Source organism: Eubalaena glacialis, chromosome 2 (genome assembly GCF_028564815.1).
Source record: "Eubalaena glacialis isolate mEubGla1 chromosome 2, mEubGla1.1.hap2.+ XY, whole genome shotgun sequence".
Classification (NCBI taxonomy): Eukaryota; Metazoa; Chordata; class Mammalia; order Artiodactyla; family Balaenidae; genus Eubalaena; species Eubalaena glacialis.
The window spans coordinates 119,734,138-119,753,119 of record NC_083717.1 but is presented as its reverse complement, the minus strand read 5'-3'; the positions used below and the strand labels follow the sequence as shown (position 1 = coordinate 119,753,119).

The following is an 18,982-nucleotide window of genomic DNA, read 5'->3' as shown; positions in this document are numbered from 1 at the left end:
TTTTCTGGAAGGTTGCCTATCTCCACTTCATTTAGTTGTTTTGAAACACCTTCTTTTTACTTCTTGTCACATTCTTGTTTTAATTCAACTAAGCAATTTTTTTAGAAAGTAAAGTTTAGACACTTAATAGTATCAACCAGCTTCTCTTCATTCCAGAGGCACGTGTGTGGTATTTATCTGTCTCCTGTTTATTTGTATTATTAGGGATTCAGGAATCTCAATGTAAAGAACTGTTTGCTCAATGTCGGTCAGCTTGTTTGTCTAGTTTCTTGTGCAATTATTTGTGCTAGTGAAGTGAACACAGCAGAAGATTTGACAGGGTCATTTCATAGCTTGTTCTTTCCCTAGGATTGGGTTTACTTTATGCAAAGTATGACTGTATTTATAGCAAGAAGTCAAAACATTGTTACTTGCTCACATCAACCATTTTAAGGCATGGGGACTTTGTTTCTGCAGACAGCTGTGATGTTGCCTTACACAGGCTCTCAGGGCAGTGCTGTCAATCTAGTAACAATGGCTATGACTAAGTCAGTTGAACACAAGAATAGTCTTCTTCAAATGATACATATTCACCTACATAGATTTTCTCACCAGTTAAAATGAACTATTTTTTAAGCTCTTACTAAAATTAGGGTCTTGAGTAGAGTTATCCTGCTGGCAAGACTCTCTGGCTCAGCAGATCACCTAGGTACTCTTATATTATTGTGCATGTTCAGGAATCCCTAGGCTCAAGCATTCATTCTGGAAATTTACAGTTGTCTACAATGTGTAAACCAAAACCAGACACAATTCCTATCTCAAATTGCTTTCAGTTGAGTGAGGAGCAGGTAAGTAAAACAAATCTTATGCCCTGCCTGTACTCCCACTAGCCTGGACCCAGCCATGTGGAATGAGGGCTCAGACTGGAAGTAGAGAGCTGATGCAGTTATCACCAGGGGAATAAAACATGCTTGAATACTTTATTTCCACTATTTAGATTTATTTTTGTTCTTTCATCTCCCTCTCCATTTCTTTGGCCTGTTTATCCCGATGTTTAACTCCCAATGCTCAGGTGTCCAACACCCAGTGTGCAGGACTCCAGAATGTTAGGGAAGAAGGCAGTGTTTACCTTCAGGTGGGTGTCCAGACATCCACCCTGTTAGGTGAGGACAGTGACTACATCCTCCAGTACCATTAAAACTATTATAACTGTTAAATTCTGCATTATGCAGTATGCAGAAAGCAAACAGCATGGCTGGCTGAGAAGCAGCAGGAGGTTTTGTTTGGAGTTACATAAAAGTTGACAGAACTATTCCTCTAGTCTCTTGATCCTTTGGTGGAATCGTCAAGAAAATCTTGGCTCATGTGTTATGCAACACAAACTGCCCTGCAAGATCCCTGTATAGCACAGGGAACTATACTCAATATCTTGTAATAACCTATAATGGAAAAGAATCTGAAGAAGAATAGATACATATGTATAACTGAATCACTTTGCTGTACACCTGAAACTAACACAACACTGTAAATCAACTATACTTCAGTAAAAATGTTTTTAAATGTTTAAAAAATATTCTTAACACTTTTATCCATTTAAAGAACTGAGATGCTTTTATTTGTAAAGTGCCGTTATTCCATTTGTCTTTAATTTGATAAAAATAACGTAAAGAACACAAAAGCCTCAAAACCAAGGGGAGTATTCTAAGTTGGCCATACAGATGATTAGAAATATGCTTTTATTATTTAATTTGTTGCTATCAAACAAAAAACTCCAAATCTAAAAATTCCCATGTAATTCCTACACCCCAGAGGTTGGCAAACATTTTTTCTGTAAAGGGTCAAATAGTAAATAGTTTAGGTTTTGAAGTCATATTGTCTCTGTCGTGACTACTCAACTATGCTGTTATAACACGAAGCATCCATGGTCAATGCATAAATAAATGGGCATGGCTGTTTTCCAATAAAACTTTATTTACAAACACAGGTGGCAGGCTGCTTTGCCCTGTGGGCTGTGCTTTGCCAATCCCTGCTATGCCATAAGAATGTATCCATAAACTTCCAAAGATTTCTTTTTTTTCAATAAATACTATCATATCTTTTTGAGGAGACTTAAAATAAAGAATACATTAATGGATAGAAAAGAAGAAGAAGGAAATTAGATGATCCTAATGCCTAAGATACATTGATGCTGAGTTTTCAAGGGTGAGACACACAGATATGGACGCTACCATTAAGGAACTCACAGAAGTAGTAGTGAAAATAGATCTTAATCAAATAATCAAAGAAATAAAGGAGAAACTGCAAATGTGAAAATGCAGAGGTCTATAATTCTAAAAATGCCCCCTGAGCTTCCATCAGCTACTGACTCTTGGATAGATGTGTAAGAATGAATAGGCATTTACTGTTTTTTTTACTCATTTGAAGAGAGGACAAAAAGTTAGGAAGAGGAAAATAAATAAGAAATCACCTACAGTTGTTATGAAGGGGTCATATAGGAGGAAAAAGGTACTTTTAAGAAACTTAAGGACTTCCCTGGTGGTGCAGTGGTTAAGAATCCGCCTGCCAATGCAGGGGACATGGGTTCGAGCCCTGGTCAAGGAAGATCCCACATGCCGTGGAGCAACTAAGCCTGTGCCTGCACTCTGGAGCCCGTGAGCCACAACTACTGAGCCCACGTGCCACAACTACTGAAGCCCGTGCGCCTAGAGCATGTGCTCTGCCACAAGAGAAGCCACTGCAATGAGAAGCCCGCAAACTGCAATGATGAGTAGCCCCCACTCACCACAACTAGAGAAAGCCCGCACGCAGCAACAAAGACCCAACGCAGCCAAAAATTAATTAATTAATTTTTAAAAAAGAAACTTAAATAATACCAGTATTGTTGAAGAGAGAGAGAGACAGAGAGGGAGAGAGATTAGGAGTACATTGTGAAATGAGGTTGGAGAGGAAACAAGATCCTAAATTATGCAAGGTTTTGTAGGTCATATTAAGAAGTTTTGGGACTTCCCTGGTGGCACAGTGGTTAAGAATCCGCCTGCCAATGCAGGGGACACGGGTTTGAGCCCTGGTCCAGGAAGATCCCACATGCCGTGGAGCAACTAAGCCTGTGAGCCACAACTACTGAGTCCACACACCACGACTACTGAAGCCCGTGCACTCTAGGGCCTGTGTACCGCAACTACTGAGCCTGCGTGCTGCAACTACTGAAGCCTGTGCACCTAGAGTCTGTGCTCCACAGCAAGAGAAACCACCACAATGAGAAGCCTGCACACTGCAATGAAGAGTAGCCCTGGCTCACCACAACTAGAGAAAGCCCGCGTGCAGCAACGAAGACACAACACAGCCAAAAATAAAATAAATAAAATTTTAAAAAGAAGTTTCTCTTTATTCTAAGAGCAAATGGGGATCCAGGTGATTGACATGCTCAAATCTGCACTCTGACAAGATCATTCTCACTGTGGTACAGAGGACTACATTCAAGAATGATGGGGTGTGTCACGTGTTGGGGAGCAAGGGACTAAAATGGATTTTTAATTAGGATGGTGGAGGTGAATTAGCGTGTGGGGTTTGTGACGTCTTCTGGAGACCTTTAGGAAGCAAAGTCAACAGAACTGGGAGATAGACTGGATACAGTATTTCAAAAATGAATAACTATGAAGCAAAAAACCCCATATGAGTCTTAATATACCCTAAACTGAGGGTAGCAGAAATTGCTATTTGCCTAAAGAATGTCCATTCTCTCCTATTTCTTACTAATAGAACCACAGTTTTGATGTGAGTGACATGCTGAGACTGAAAAAATACTGACATCCCAGACTCCTTTGCAGTCAGGAGAAAGGTGGGGACACGGACTAACACTCTGGTAAGTGAAATGTAAGTAGCAGCTGCTGGGTGGATTTTCTGGAAATGATTGACTTGGCCAGCATGTACTCATTTGCCCCTTGACCTTCTCTTTCTTTCTGCCTGGAAGGTGTATAAAGTGGATGGATCTCTGGCAGTTTCTGTCAAGTATATAAACAAAAGTGACACTTTAAGGACAAGAGACAGAGAGCTAGAAGGAAGACCCTTGATTTGTTATAACATGATGAAAGTAGTATACCAGCCCTGGACTGCATATGATACATATGATAGAGCTTCTTTACGTGAGAGGAAAGTAAACTCCACCTTGTTAAAAACATTATTATTTGAAGTTTTTGTAACTTGAAGCTGACCCAGTCTCTAACTGATATAGAAGATGTTCATTAAAAATACAGTGCATCAGTGCATCAGAGTCTGATTGAGTAAGTGCCTAATAACCCAGATCTTCAAGGTGCTGTAGGTGATTCTGATATAGGTGATGTTGGTGGTTGAAGTTCTGGCATGTGGGAACCACAGTCCTACCAACCTTTCGCCTGCCCTCCCCCACCTTTTCCACCAAGCATCACATAAGTACAAATGCGCTTTCTCCACAAACACATTTTCAGTAGCATCAAAAGTGTATCAAAAAAACTATTCTTACCAGAAACAAGAATAAAATGGATGGAAAACTGTTATATATGTGATAATAAAGTATCCACTTTCAAAAAACAGCATTTTAGGACCTGGTAGCCGAGAATATACATCTCTCACTTGTATGAGGAAAGATTATGACTCTCTGATAAATTCCCATCTCTTTAATGGAGAAATTGAAGCTTGGAAATCACACAACTAGTAAATGGGAGAATCAGATTCAGATCTTTGTCTCTACTACTCCAAAGATTCAGATCTTTGTGTCTATTATTATACAACGTTTTCACTCCTCAGCCTTAAAATGAAAAGTTTCATTGAAAGAGTCCTAAGATCCTTTTTAACTCTAATGTCTGATGAATCTACTGTTTCCTATACAGGAATTAGAGAAATGCAAAAATCATCTCATGCATCTCAAAGCCCCACCTAAGTCTTGAGGGGACTGCACATATAACAGATGAGACCTTCTAATACTGACAAGTCCTTCCTCATCCTCCACAAGTGACCTGGTAAAATTAGAGCTTGAAGGGTCTTTAGGCTCGTCAGTCCAAATCCTTTGTTTAAAGTGAGGAAACTGAAGGCTGCTACACTGATGATGTGCCTAAGGACACAGAGCCAGGATGGGCAGAGCTGAAGCTGGTATCTCAGTTTCCCGTTCTAAATCTCATGCCCTGTAACCTAGTCTAACATGCTGCCAAAAACATCAGGAATTTGACAGGTCTCCCTTTCCTGTTGCCAGCTGTTTGTAGACTCTCCTTTGTGGGAAGACATAACCACCAACTCTACACACTGTCGCGGCTTCTAAGAGGCAGCTCTGGCAGGGTTTGCGTTGGGGCTGCAGTTGCCTGGTGCACACTGTGTCTCTGTAGCACAGAGGTAAGTAGCAGTGTCTGCAGCCTGGGAAGCCGTGATGGACAGGGAACTGCTTTTGATGGAGTTGTCAAGCGTGACTCGCAGTCTTCCACTACGTTTCTCTCTCTCATTTGAACGTATTAAAATCAGGTGGGCAAAGCCTCTCCTTGAATCCTGTCTGTACCAATGTAAGGTCTCTATAGCAGTTTTATAACTGCAGTTCATGGTGGCATTTTCACCCTCCTGGATGCTCAGGGCCTGAAGATTCTCTTCTCCTTGCTGGCTATTCACCCCTAGGCAGAAACACAAGGCCAGAGGCCAGGAGTCAGTCACTGCATTTTCACTCTCTAGTGTTCACATTTCCTTCCATAATTTGGGGGTACATTTCCCAATTAACAAGAAGATTTTGCCCCTCTGTCTTGTGGGCTCGGAACTTTGGTCACCCTCTTCCCATTGCCAAGAGCCCCAACTCACTGGCCAGTTGAAGCCATAGAATCACCAAAGACACGGTCAGGAGTTTCTCCATTCTTCTTCCTTATTGGGATCACAGGAGACTCAGCTCCGGGGCCTGAAATGAAGCCAGGTTCCTCAGTCTAGTTCTTTTTTCTGGGTATATTTATCTAGTCCCTCTGGATCCCAGAGAGAGTCTCAGGCTTCTTACCCAGCCAATCAGAGGAAGCTCAATCCTGCGCTTTCAATACAAACATGTTGATTTCAAACCAAGTGAGTCTGAGGAGAGAGGGTACTGCCATCTTGTGGTGGCCACATCATCCTGCTAATAGAGCCGGCTGTGGAAGATGAAGTGTGTTAGAGCTGATACAGAAGAAATTACAAAGCTAGTCTATTCTCTGCCTTTATTACACTCCAGTTCCAGCCTAGAGTAAGAACAGATACAGTTTAATTCATGTAAAAACTCAATTAATAAAGAATATTGATGCCTGGTATTTACAGAATACCTCTGAGGACCACTGCTAGGTTTCTTACAATCACTTCTGGTATTTTATCTATGAGCTTTCTTTTCTTTTTTTTTTCTTCTAATTTGCCTAATGTTGGAATGAGATTGTATATAAGTCGGGGTTCTTATTGGTGAGTAACAGAAACTGACTCTGGCTGAATTAAGTAAAAAAGGAATAAGTTAATTAATATTGGGTTTGCCTCAGCAACTCCAATAGGGTCAAATAACTGCAGTCAAAAGTTATTGAGTCAGTCTACCAAACATTTAATGAAGAGTTAACACTGGTCCTTCTTAAACTATTCCAAAAAATTGCAGAGGAAGGAACATCTCAGTGCTATCTGCTTCATCACTTTGGTCTTACGATCCAGCAGATCCAAAAATGATGCTTGGAGTTTCCATGGCAAACAGGATGGAGAGATGGGAAAGACCAACAGGAAAATTGCAGCATAGTCCACTAGTATTGGGGGCTGGGGGGAATCTATGCCCTTTTCTTTAAATATTGATTCTCCTTTTAAGAAACAGCTTCTGACTTGCTAATTGACCATGGCAGAGTCTGAATATCTAACTTAGGAAAAAACTGACTTAGTGACCATGCAGCCTGAACTTCCATCATGAACCAAGTGTTGTCCGACCTACATACCTGCACTGTTGGTCATGCCCAGCAGCAATCTATCATCAAGTGGAAATGGTATATAAGAGACTGGGCTCAGGCATCCCCAGAAGATCCAGGTAAGCTGAATGAGTAAGCACCTCAGATTCTTTTGACACAAACTCTTCTTGTTTTGTATACTCTCCCTTAACCATGCCTATAATCTCCTGGCAAGTTCCTTATAATAAGTTAACTAAGGAAGAAGAAAATCAAGCCTATTTTTCATATGGATTTGCACATTATTTTGGTACCACACAAAACTAGCACTATAGCCCACTGAAGGATGAACATGAAGGACCATCCCTCCAAATCATCAGGAGATACCTTTTGGTTATGCATGTTATCTAGAGTGACAGATGGCCAGAGGTACTGATCTACAGTGATTCGTGGGCAGTTGCTAATGATTTTTCTGGATGGTAAGAGATTTGGAAGGAACAAGATCAGAAGATTAGTGCCAAGGAAATCTAGGAAAGAGGTATCTGGATGGACCTCTCAGAATGGGCACAGACTGTCAAGATAATTATGCATTATGTGGATACTGGCCAAGGGAAATGGAAGCTCTTAATAATGGACAAAATGATGCACTCTATGGATGTGTCAACATCTTTCCCCAGCCACCCCGCTGGTTGGTCATTGATCCCATGAACAAAGTGGCCTTGCTAGCAGGAATGGAAGATATGCATGAGGTCAAAAACATTGATTTCCCCTTAGCAAGTTTGACCTAGCTAATGCTGTTGCTCAGTGCCTACTCTGTCAAACACAGAGACTAATGCTGAGCCCCTGATGTGGTGTCATTCCCCAGAGAGACTGCCCAGACACCTGATGACAAGCGGAGTGCATTAGACATCTTCCATGATGGAGATGGCTGAGATTTGTTCTCACAGGAGTAGACACATACTTGCATATGGATTTGTCTTCCTTGCTCATTGTACTCTGCCAGCATCATCCTTATAAACTCACAGAATGCCTAATTTCATCAAGGTATTGCCCACAGTATTTCTTCTGAGGAAGAAACTATTCTCACTGCAAAAGATTACAGCAGTGGGCACATGCCCATGGGATTATTTATCTTACCTCATACCCCATCACCCAGAAGTGGCTGGCCTGTTGAAATGTAGAATGGCTTATTGGTTCCGTTATAGCACCAGTTGGAAAACAACCCTGTAAAAAGATGGGATTCTGTCTTATATGATGCAATATATGCTTTATAGCAGAGACTATTATATGATGTTTTCTCCCCCATACCCAGAATGCATGAGTCCAGGAATCAAGGAAGTGACTCTGGGAGTGGACACTCTCACTATTATTACCAGTAACCCACTAGCAGTACTTTTGCTCCCAATGTTTGTAACTTTGAGTTGTATCGGTTTGGAGGTCTTAGTCTCTAAAAGGAGGAAGGCTTTCACCAGGGGACACAGCAATAATTTCACTGAATTGGAAGATAAGACAGCCATGTGGCCATTTGGGCTACATATGTCTCACAACAATGAATAGAAAATGAGGTTACTCTACTGACTGGAGTGATTGATACCAATTACCAAGGAGGAATTAGGTAGCTGCTACACAACAGATATAAAGAGGACTATGTCTGGAACCTAGGAGATTTCCTAGGGGAGCCTCTTGGCACTTCCAAGCCTGATACTAAACGGTAATGTTAAATTACAGCAAGCAATAAAAAGACAAGATTTTTGAGTACTCAGATCCTTTGAGAATGAAGATTTGGATCACACCACTAGGGAAGAAACCTAATCCACTGAGGTTATGGCTGAGGGCAGGGAAAATATAAAATGTGTAATAAAAGAAAGAAGCCGTCCATGTCAATTGCAGTATCGTGACCAAATTGGGAATCAAAGAATGTAGTAGTTTTCTATGTTTTCTTTTTGCTTTTTATATGTGTGTTCCTTTGTATACATTGCCATTTTCTTCTTCTTTCTCCTCACCATAATTATTTTATATGCAGATTGTCAGAGATTAACTTTACAATTTAGTCTGTGTATAACAGCATTTTCAGTGAAATTTCCTCTGAATTTTAGAAGTAATTAATACAGCCAATGATCCGTAGTGACTGCTGGGATTATGGGTCTCCTCATTTGGGGGAAATGATGAGAACTTCTTCACTTGTTCAAAGGCCAGCTTTAGCTTGTTAGATAGAAACATAGAGTCATTTCACCGTTGTTTGGAAGTTCAAATGTGTATGGAGGGGTGTGTAGGAAAGATCAATAACCAGAAAGATGGGGCGTGCCACTTATCAATTTATTGCCTTTCAATTATAAATCCACCCTTCATGGATTCAGAGGGTGACTCTGGACATGGACCTTGTAAACATTTCTCCTTTGCCAGCTGGCATGATGTTAAGATTTGTCAGTAGAGGGAACGGGAAGGACACTGCAGGAAGAAGCAGCATCTCTTCCAGGTCCTGGCATGTTTTCCACACTTCTTGTTCCTGCAGTGCTTGGCCATCCTGTGGGACACCAGTGATGCTCACCTCCAGCAACATTTAATGACAGCCCCCCAGGTGGTTTCTTGGCAAGTTTCACAAGCACCCAAGCAAGTTCAGCAGCACTCCCTTGCCAGCTTCCTATAAATTGTGTTGGAACCCTGGGAGGTGTTCTTCTGCCTGTCAACCTTGTTCTCTGGCACCTCAGCAAACTTCCCCATCCAGCAGGCTGCAGCCACACACTCCCCAGTGAAGCCTGAGTCATTGGCTTGGTAGGAGAAGGGGGTACAAATTACAATGTGTTAGTTTCCTCGGAACTCTGGCTTATTCCTAGAGATAACAGCGTCTCCCTACCTATGCTATTCTTATGTTCTTTGGGGTTCTTTTTACTCATTAGTAAATAACTCCCTGTTATTAGTTAATAATTCTTTATATTAAACTTTCCTTGTTCAAATTGCTGTGATTTTTCTCCTGATTGCACTTGATTTGGGTAGTATGGGTCCATGAAGTGCATGAGAGGAAAGGCATTAGCTGTAGAAAGATCAGCAACCACATGTCAGGAAACAGTATCCTACTTTTCAGGAACTGTGCTTCAGTATGTGGTGATGAGCACACGTGGGGGTGGATGCTATGGCAGAGGAGTTAGAGAGGAGGGACTGCACCACTTAAGCCTGGGGAGCCCCTCTGGGCCAAGAAAAGGATTTTTATGCCGTTACATAGTTTTATTTCAAAAGTATTTTTCCAGGTACTAATATATAGAATAAATACACTTACTATTTTAAAAATTAATTTAGGCATTGTAGGTAATGAGAATTTCCTTGAACAAATTTTTGAGGTTAATCTATAGCTAACTGACAACTGTATCTAAGAGATAAACTCAGTGTCAGTCTCTAGAGAGAGAATGCCCCACTGTGGCCAAATAGGGAACTTAGAAATATTTTCAGTAACTCTTAAGGGGTTTGTGCTCTGCTTCCTTTGTAAAACCAGTTACTGTGTCCCTCAGAGCACAGTAATACACCGCTGAGTCTTCCTCTTGAGCTGAGGGTTTTTTCAGATGGAAGGATGCCTCACCCTTGTTGAGGTCAGCCGTGAAACCTCTGATACTCTCTCTTGAGGTGTATTTCAGGAGCAACTGGAGGTGTTGTTTGGGGTACTGGACATACCAGAAGAGCTCAGGGCTCCCAGAATATGAGTAGTTGCACTTCACCTGCACTGGGGACCCTTCAAAGACGGAGATGTGGTCCTCAGGCTGAGTCACTGTCTGGGCTCTTGTTCCTCCTGTAACACCAATTCTGGATCAGGGATTGTCTTGCAGAGGAGAATAGTTCATTAAACTGATTCTAAATCAGAAGACCAGAGAAAGATAGAATAAAAAGAGACTTTACTCACTGAGTGTGAATATCATCACAAGCACTGAGATGAGAGTGGACTTCATGTCTGAGCTGTGAGGAAACAGGAAGCTCCTTTCTGCAGGTTTTTCCTGGAAACAATTCAGCCACATGGACACCGTGACAGAGCAGTGAGTGAGTTTACACGGCATGCAAAGTAAAAGCTCTTCCTCAAAGGGCTGGCTGCTTTCTGGCTTTCTATCAAGTTCAAGTTGTGTAGCATCTTCCTCTAGAGGCCCTATCTGATACTGCAGATAATCTCGGGCTGCAGGAGGCCTTCAGTTCTGAAACAGAATGGTGAGGGATTTCCTCCACAGTTAGTAAGACAAAGTGTAATGTTGTACTAAGTGAAGAAGCATGTTACCAGAAAGGTCCAGATAGAGATATCAACGGAACATAATAGAAAGTCCAAACATACAAATTATTTATGGAAATTTAGTTATCAAAAAATAGGGAAAAGATAGTATATTCAATAAAATATGTCTTCATGAATGGAGAGTCATCTAGAGATCAGCAAATAAATTTGGATGCGTACCTTAACATCAGCTATGAAATAAATTCCAAATAGAGATAATTAATATTTTAAATAAAATAAAAGCATATTTTTATAAATTTAGGATGGTCATGAATTTTCTAAACATGAGGGTCAGAAAGAATAAGGGAAAATATTGATAGATCAGACTTCACAGAAATTTAAGCTTCTGTACAGTATGTTAATGAAATGTGTAAACATTACCATATCAAGGTATTTTCCATTCATCATCATTGATTCTGACCTTCCTCACACCAGGAATGACCCTTTAGAATTTTAGTTCTACAGGGTTTTTTTTAAATAGACCATAAACAAAGTAAAAATCATTTGACCTAAGAAGAAGGCAATTCTAGAAAGATAGTAGACTTAAAATGTCCCTGATCCTCTGTGCTTAGCCAGGGAGCTTCTGTGGAAGCCAGCCATGCTGTGCCAATAGAGCTTAAGTGAGGTGTCCCATTGATGCTCATATATAAATCTGGGGTCAGTAGCAGGGAACTCCAGGATGAAGAGCAGAAAACAAAAGGTTGTAGAGAAAGCTTGGCATGCACAGATCAATGGACATCTAAGAAGGAAACTAGTTGTTTGGGGAAAGCCTTTCCTCTAGCCCACAAATAGCTGAGAAGAAAGTAACAGGTATGCTGAGTCCCAGCTGTCCTTAACGAAGAGGAGTACAAGGAGATTGGAGAGCAAAGAGATTTCCTTCTAGTTTTTCAGCAAGGTACTGGCATTGCTGCTGAGACCAGTACCCTACTGTCTGCTACATTGCTGATCACAGGTACAGAAATATCTAGGCTTTCCACCCTCGCAACATTGCCTCCACTTAAAGTGCCCCAGTAATCAGACATGTCAGGAAGGAGTAAAGAAAGGGAAAGGATACCTCAGAGAAAAATAAGGGCTTCATCTGGGGAAAATATAGTCTGAAAAAATTATCAGAGTCAGTGACCCAATTTCCCTAGTCAAAAATCAGGACATATAGTTTGACAGTGATCAAGAATTCATTTACAAGGAAGCTCTCACAAAGAAAGAATATCTCACTCAATGCATTGTTTATTTATTGAATCTCTTAGAAGAAAACATAGGAAAAATACTCTTTGACATAAATCACAGCAAGATCTTTTATGACCCACCTCCTAGAGTAATGAAAATAAAAGCAAAAATAAACAAATGGGACCTAATTAAACTTAAAAGCTTTTTGCACAACAAAGGAAACTATGAACAAGATGAAAAGACAGCCCTCAGAATGGGAGAAAATATTTGCAAAAGAAGCAACTGACAAAGGATTAATCTCCAAAATATAAAAACAGCTCATGCAGCTCAACATCAAAAAACAAACAACCCAATCATAAAATGGACGGAAGACCTAAATAGACATTTCACCAAAGAAGACATACAGATGGCCAAGAGGCACATGCAAATATGCTCAACGTCACTAATTATTAAAGAAATGCAAATCAAAACTACAATGAGGTATCATCTCACACCGGTCAGAATGGCCATCACCAAAAAAATCTACAAACAATAAATGCTGGAGAGGGTGCAGAGAAAAGGGAACCCTCTTGCACTGTTGGTGGGAATGTAAATTGATACAGCCACTATGGAGAACAGTATGGAGGTTCCTTAAAAAACTAAAAATAGAACTACCTTATGACCCAGCAATCCCACTCCTGGGCATATACCCTGAGAAAACCATAGTTCAAAAAGTCAGATGTACCCAATGTTCATTGCAGCACTATTTACAATAGCCAAGACATGGAAACAAACTAAATGTCGGTAAGTCATCAGGAGGCGGAAGCGCAGCGGGGGCGGGAAGGTGGTAGAACACCGCCTTGAGCTCGGTTTGCAGGTCTTTAAGTGGTCGCGCCCCCTTGGAGAACACGACCAGAAGGCGAGGCGGTCCCGGGCTTTCTAGCCGCGTGGTGATTGGACCACTTGCCACGGAACATAGTTGAAACAGAAAATAGGAAGATGGCAGCAAACCCTTCAGGACAAGGTTTTCAAAACAAAAATAGAGTTGCAATCTAGGCAGAACTGGACAAAGAAAAAAGAAAATTACTAATGCAGAACCAATCTTCAACAAATCATCCTGGAGCTAGCATTGCGCTCTCGAGACCCTCTCTTAACAAGGACTTCCGGGACCACGCTGAGCAGCAGCACATTGCAGCCCAGCAGAAGGCGGCTTTGCAGCATGCACATGCACATTCATCTGGATACTTCATAACTCAGGATTCTGCATTTGGGAATCTTATTCTTCCTGTTTTACCTCGCCTTGACCCAGAATGAAGAAAATATTTGTAACAAAAGTGACTTTGTAATATCAAATGCCAAAGCTACTATCAGTTAGTGCTATACAAACTGTGACTTGCCGAATTTTGGTGAACTTTTACATATTTTGTTTCTTTAAAAGAAAGATATGTGTAAGTGAAAGCAAAAAAGAAGGGTGACCAGGATGATGAAAGCTCTGGAAGCTGTATTATCTGAGGAACTGATTGTGCTACCCATGACTGTAACTTTTGTGTAATGCAGTTTGATTTTTAATTCTGAGTCAGACTCTGAATTAATTGGATGTGGTCATATAAACCCACCCTACCACCAGCTAGTTGGACTGCGTATATTATGTCTACAGTAGACTTTCAATAACCATTTAAAGTACTTAACTTTAAACAAATGAGGGTGCTTTTTAAAAATGTGAACCAATAGGCTTTAATAAGTTACATTCACATTTGCTGTTTATAGAATTGATATCAGTGTACCTTTTGAGTTTATAATCAACGTATCCTGAAATATCCTTTAACTTGTGACTCGTTCCCCAATTCTCAATTTTAAAGGAAAACCCAAGATAAGACTAAGTTACCAACCAGTCTTAAACATCTTTTATAAACCTATGCCACTACAAATTATGTGACTAAATGCTATTAAAAACAATTAATAAGAAATGTAGTTTTAAATTTTGTATATGCTCTTATTTAGTGTTACTGCATAAATGGTGTGCCTGTACAGTTTTACTGCCCATTTTTGCTCTAATTAGAAACATTAATTAAAGTTGAGCCCCTTTTTAGTTACTGTAAAAAGGAAAGAATTAGGTTAAGCAAGTTTCTCAACATGATACATCTTTAACAGAATCCAGGGTGCTTATTTAAATATGCAGTCCCTACAGCTGACCCTAGTCCCACGGAATTAGTGTCTCTAATTCAAAATAAAGTCTGAAAACCATGGGTTAGAGAATTCAGTTGTAGGTCCCTGAAACTTAGAGGTCATTTAGCTAACATCGACATTTTTTTTACTTGTAATAGGACTGAAATTAAGTTTTCTACTATGTCACAGATATAGTATTTTTTGTAACTGACCTCATCTTGGCCTTGAGTCCCCATCCTCCCTCTCTGTTGGTAGCCTGAAATTTAAACTTGAGATTCCAGTTTGGGTCAATAATTAGAAAAATTTCATCTCCCTTTTCGAAGAGTTTCTTCTCTCTCCTTCCCTTAGATATTTGTACCAACCACACAGCCCCATCTTACCTAAACTGTATGAAAAGGAGTGGATAATCCTAGATACGGCTGTGCCATTTAGATTCTTTCTGTTGAGAACTGGGACTGGTTTTCTTCATTTGGGTGAGTTGGCAGCTGTCCCCATCGTAACGGTCACCATTACAGCAAAGGTGCCCTTTCTTCTGCTGCTGAGGATCACCTGGGGCCTTTGCCTCCGCCCTGCCTCAGGTCCACACAGCTAGCCTTGGCCCTTCTTATCGTGGTCCTCATTTTCTTGAATTGATTTGACTAAGTTTCTGTTCTGTGCGAACCAGGAGCTACTGGCATCATTCTAAATAGACTGATGCTAAGGAGATACATTTTTTGGATTGTATAGTTTTTTATTGTTGAAGCCTCTGCCGAATGTGTGACTTTTATAACCTCGGTAAAGAGATCTTTTTTCCAGTGGTATCTTTTCTGGTCTCAGCCTTTCAAATAGAGTAAGCACTTCCTTCACCCCTCTCCTTTGAGTCACTTACAAATTCAGTTCAGTTCCATGTGTATTTTTTAATACCTACTCTGTAAAGCTGTGCTTTGGGGGGAAAAGGAGAGTAAGACTTGCTCTTAAAGAGGTCACGGTGGAGAGGATCCTCCTCTGGTACAGCAGTGAGGAAGCCAGCGTCCAGTGAGTGGCACAGGGGCCGCATCCCGGAGCACGGGCAGTCTACACAGGCTTAGGAGTATCGATGTGATTTTACCTGGCAGGGGAGGGAAGAGCTGCTCCAGGTAGAGGTCAAGATTTGATAGTCAAGGAGAAGTAGGGACGACGACAGTTGTGAGGGCTGCAGAGGGTACTGGAGAGGGCCGCAGTGGGCTCCGTCAGAAGCCCTGCGGACAAGTGCCAGCGTTGCTCCCCTCGGGCCGCGCGCACGTGTGGCTAAGCCACTGAACCTTGAGCTTTACGTGTCACTCTGTCTCATCTGTAAGACGGCACAGAACACACTCTGCCTACTCCATAAAGTGTCTAGACCAGTATTTTTCAAAGTGCAGGTCTCAACACGTTACCGAATTGAGAGGCCAACTTAATAGCTGAATGGGGTGTGACCCGCTTTTTTAATTTTTTTATAAAATAGAAAATATCAGAGTACATGGCATGTAGTAATAGGAGGTTTTGTTCATGAGTCTTCCTTTTCTGTGTGTTTGTGTGTTTTACTTATTTTGTTTATTGTATGCTCCACTAGCATGTAAGGTCTTTGAAGGCAAGGGCTTTTGTTCCCTCCTTCCTTTTTGTTTACTACTGTATTCTGCTGAGAATAGTATTTGGCATATTGCAGGTAGTTAATACTTACTTATTGAAGGAATTAATGAATAAATATGACCTGGATCATAATATAAAGGGTTTTTTTTTTTTTTAACTGTGAAATGGCAAAAATGTTTTGAAAGCCACTGCTAAATAATACAGATGATAGTGCTTTGTATGACTCTGGAATAAAAACTGAAATGACTTAATAATTTCAAAAAAAAAAAAAAAAAAAACTAAATGTCCATTGACAGTTGAATGGATAAAGAAGATGTGGTACATATAATGGAATATTACTCAGCCATAAAAAGAAATGAAATTGTGTCATTTGTAGAAACGTGGATGGACCTAGAGTCTGTCATACAGAGTGAAGTAAGTCAGAAAGAGAAAAACAAATATCGTATATTAATGCATATATGTGGAATCTAGAAATATGGTACAGATGAACCTATTTGCAGGGCAGGAATAGAAAACGGACATGTGGACACAAGGGGGGAAGGGGAGGGTGGGATGAATTGGGAGATTAGGTTTGACATAAATACACTACCATGTGTAAAATTGATAGCTAGCGGGAACCTGCCATATAGCACGGGGAGCTCAGCTCGGTGCTCTGTGATGACCTAGAACGGTGGAATGGAGGGAAGGGAGGTCCGAGAGGGAGGGGACATATGTATACATATAGCTGATTGACTTCATTGTACAGCAGAAACTAAGACAACAGTGTAAAGCAATTACACTCCAATAAAAACATAATTCATTTACAAGGAAGCTCTCACAAAGAAAGAATATCTCACTGAATGCGTTCTTTATTTATTGAATCCGCCTTAAAGGAGTAAATACAGTTAAATGAAATTAGGACAGTTCTGTAACCCTCAGACACATAATCATCATAAACAAATACAGTGTCTCCAACAAGACTTTGGTTGCTGGAAAGAGAAATAGGACATGTATACGCTAGCCACCTGACCTCCTTTCTACAGCCTTTCTTCTCCTATGCAGCACTTTCCCCATTTGCCTGGCTAATTCTGCTCTGTGACTATGAAGTAGGGGCCACAATTCAAATAACTGTGTCCTCTTTCTTTCTTCCTAACCTCTCTTTTCTTTTCTCTCTTTTCTCCTCTTTCTCTGCATATGTTCACCATCTTTCTCCCATTTCATTTTCTCATCTCCTTTTTTCCTGATTTTGTCTCTGAGAGAAACAGAGGTATAATAAAAGGTAGAAATCATTGGAATAATTTTGAAGTGAGAGTAAAGGCTCATAGTTTAGAATTTTTAGTCACGGAAATCAAAACTGTAGATAGGTAGTAATGCATGTGTTGTCTTCTTGAACTTCCAGTTTTACCATGGCCCTATTTGATGCTCAGTTTTGCTGAGGAATCATCTCTTTACACCAATCAAAGCAACAGACCTTCCTCGCAGATGAATATATGGAAATGTCCTTGTTCCCCATCTGACTAGTTCAGATGCTCTCCTAACTGCCAGGAACCCTCATTCAAATTTTCACCAAGATTCATCTATCTCAGAACCTGAGAAAAAAGTTCCTCATTTAGAGTAGCCTAGAGTGCCACCTAGTGGTCTAAAACTGTTAAGTCAACTAGCTCATCAGCAGCCGCCAGAACCCTGGCGGCTGGAACCCCAGCCTGGGGCTGGAACCCCAGAACCCTCGTTCCATTTTCTCCTGAGGACCATCTACAAATTATCAGGAACAAAAGAACTCTCAGGCTGGATGGGGATTTTTTTTTAAGTTAACTGGTTTCTTCTTCATTTTTTTTTTTAAAGGAACCATTTTTGAGATGTGTCAGAGCACACGGTTCTTTTTTTTTTTTTTTAATTTTATTTATTTATGGCCGTGTTGTGTCTTCGTTTCTGTGCGAGGGCTTTCTCTAGTTGTGGCAAGCGGGGGCCACTCTTCATCGCGGTGCGCGGGCCTCTCACTATCGCGGCCTCTCTTGTTGCGGAGCACAGGCTCCAGACGCGCAGGCTCAGTAGTTGTGGCTCACGGGCCCAGTTGCTCCGCGGCATGTGGGATCTTCCCAGACCAGGGCTCGAACCCGTGTCCCCTGCATTGGCAGGCAGATTCTCAACCACTGCGCCACCAGGGAAGCCCCTCGTCTTCATTTAATGGAGCCTACTATCTTAAAATATTTTGTCAAATTGCATCTTCAGGGTTGAATGTGATTTCTCCAATCTATTTCAAAATAGGTCCACAGCAACTTATCAAAGGTTTTCTGTAAGCTAGATCTTGTGCTACATCTTTAAAAATTAAAAACTGAACGCAGCATTGTCTACTCACGAGACGTTGCAGCATGATAGAAAAGACAACGGTATATGTGTGTGTGTGTGTATTCATATACAAAGTGGCACATCAAATAGTACAAAATGAATCCAGGAAAAAGGAGACATATAACAGAGAACAGTCAGACAAAAATTTAATGAGAACATAATCACTTTGTCTTTTTCCTGAGAACGATAGAAAGGAATGTTATCAAGAGATTAAGTAGAGATATTAGGTTGGGAATAGAATAGAGACACTTCCTAGATGAAAATAAAAGAGTAGAAGATGGACAGAGATGTGGCAATAAGTTGGGGGGTATGAAGCTAAATGTTCTGCTCTGTTATTTATTTCAAAATTTTAAAGGACATATGAATATATTATTAATCAATCTATATATATCTATATAAATACATATAGATATATAGATACAATACTACACAGTTTGCAATTTGAGTTATGGTCCTCAGTTATACATCTTGATGACCTATTGATGCTAACACCCCTGCTACACAATATTCCATAGAGTAGATTTATATCACAGCTTCTGTACCCATTTACTGAGAAATACTTTGTGTATTTTTTTAATAGATCTTTACTGGAGTATAATTGCTTCATAATACTGTGTTAACACAACAGATCTGCCATATGCCTATATATACTCCCACATCC

The 18,982-nt window shown here is 40.6% G+C and overlaps 1 protein-coding gene and 1 gene segment (V, D, J or C); one reads left to right on the top strand and one right to left on the bottom strand.

The window, feature by feature from the left end:
- The window catches only part of LOC133084268 (T cell receptor alpha chain MC.7.G5-like), a 610,392-nt gene that overhangs the window by 435,441 nt on the left and 155,969 nt on the right, over nt 1-18,982 (bottom strand). Inside the window, 1 exon segment of the C gene segment in view lies at nt 16,479-16,486. Coding sequence covers nt 16,479-16,486 — 8 coding nt within the window.
- On the top strand, nt 13,077-13,854 carry LOC133085352 (SOSS complex subunit C-like). The gene has a single exon (XM_061182347.1). The coding sequence runs from the start codon at nt 13,333-13,335 to the stop codon at nt 13,555-13,557; it is 225 nt and encodes a 74-aa protein (XP_061038330.1). The 5' UTR covers nt 13,077-13,332; the 3' UTR covers nt 13,558-13,854.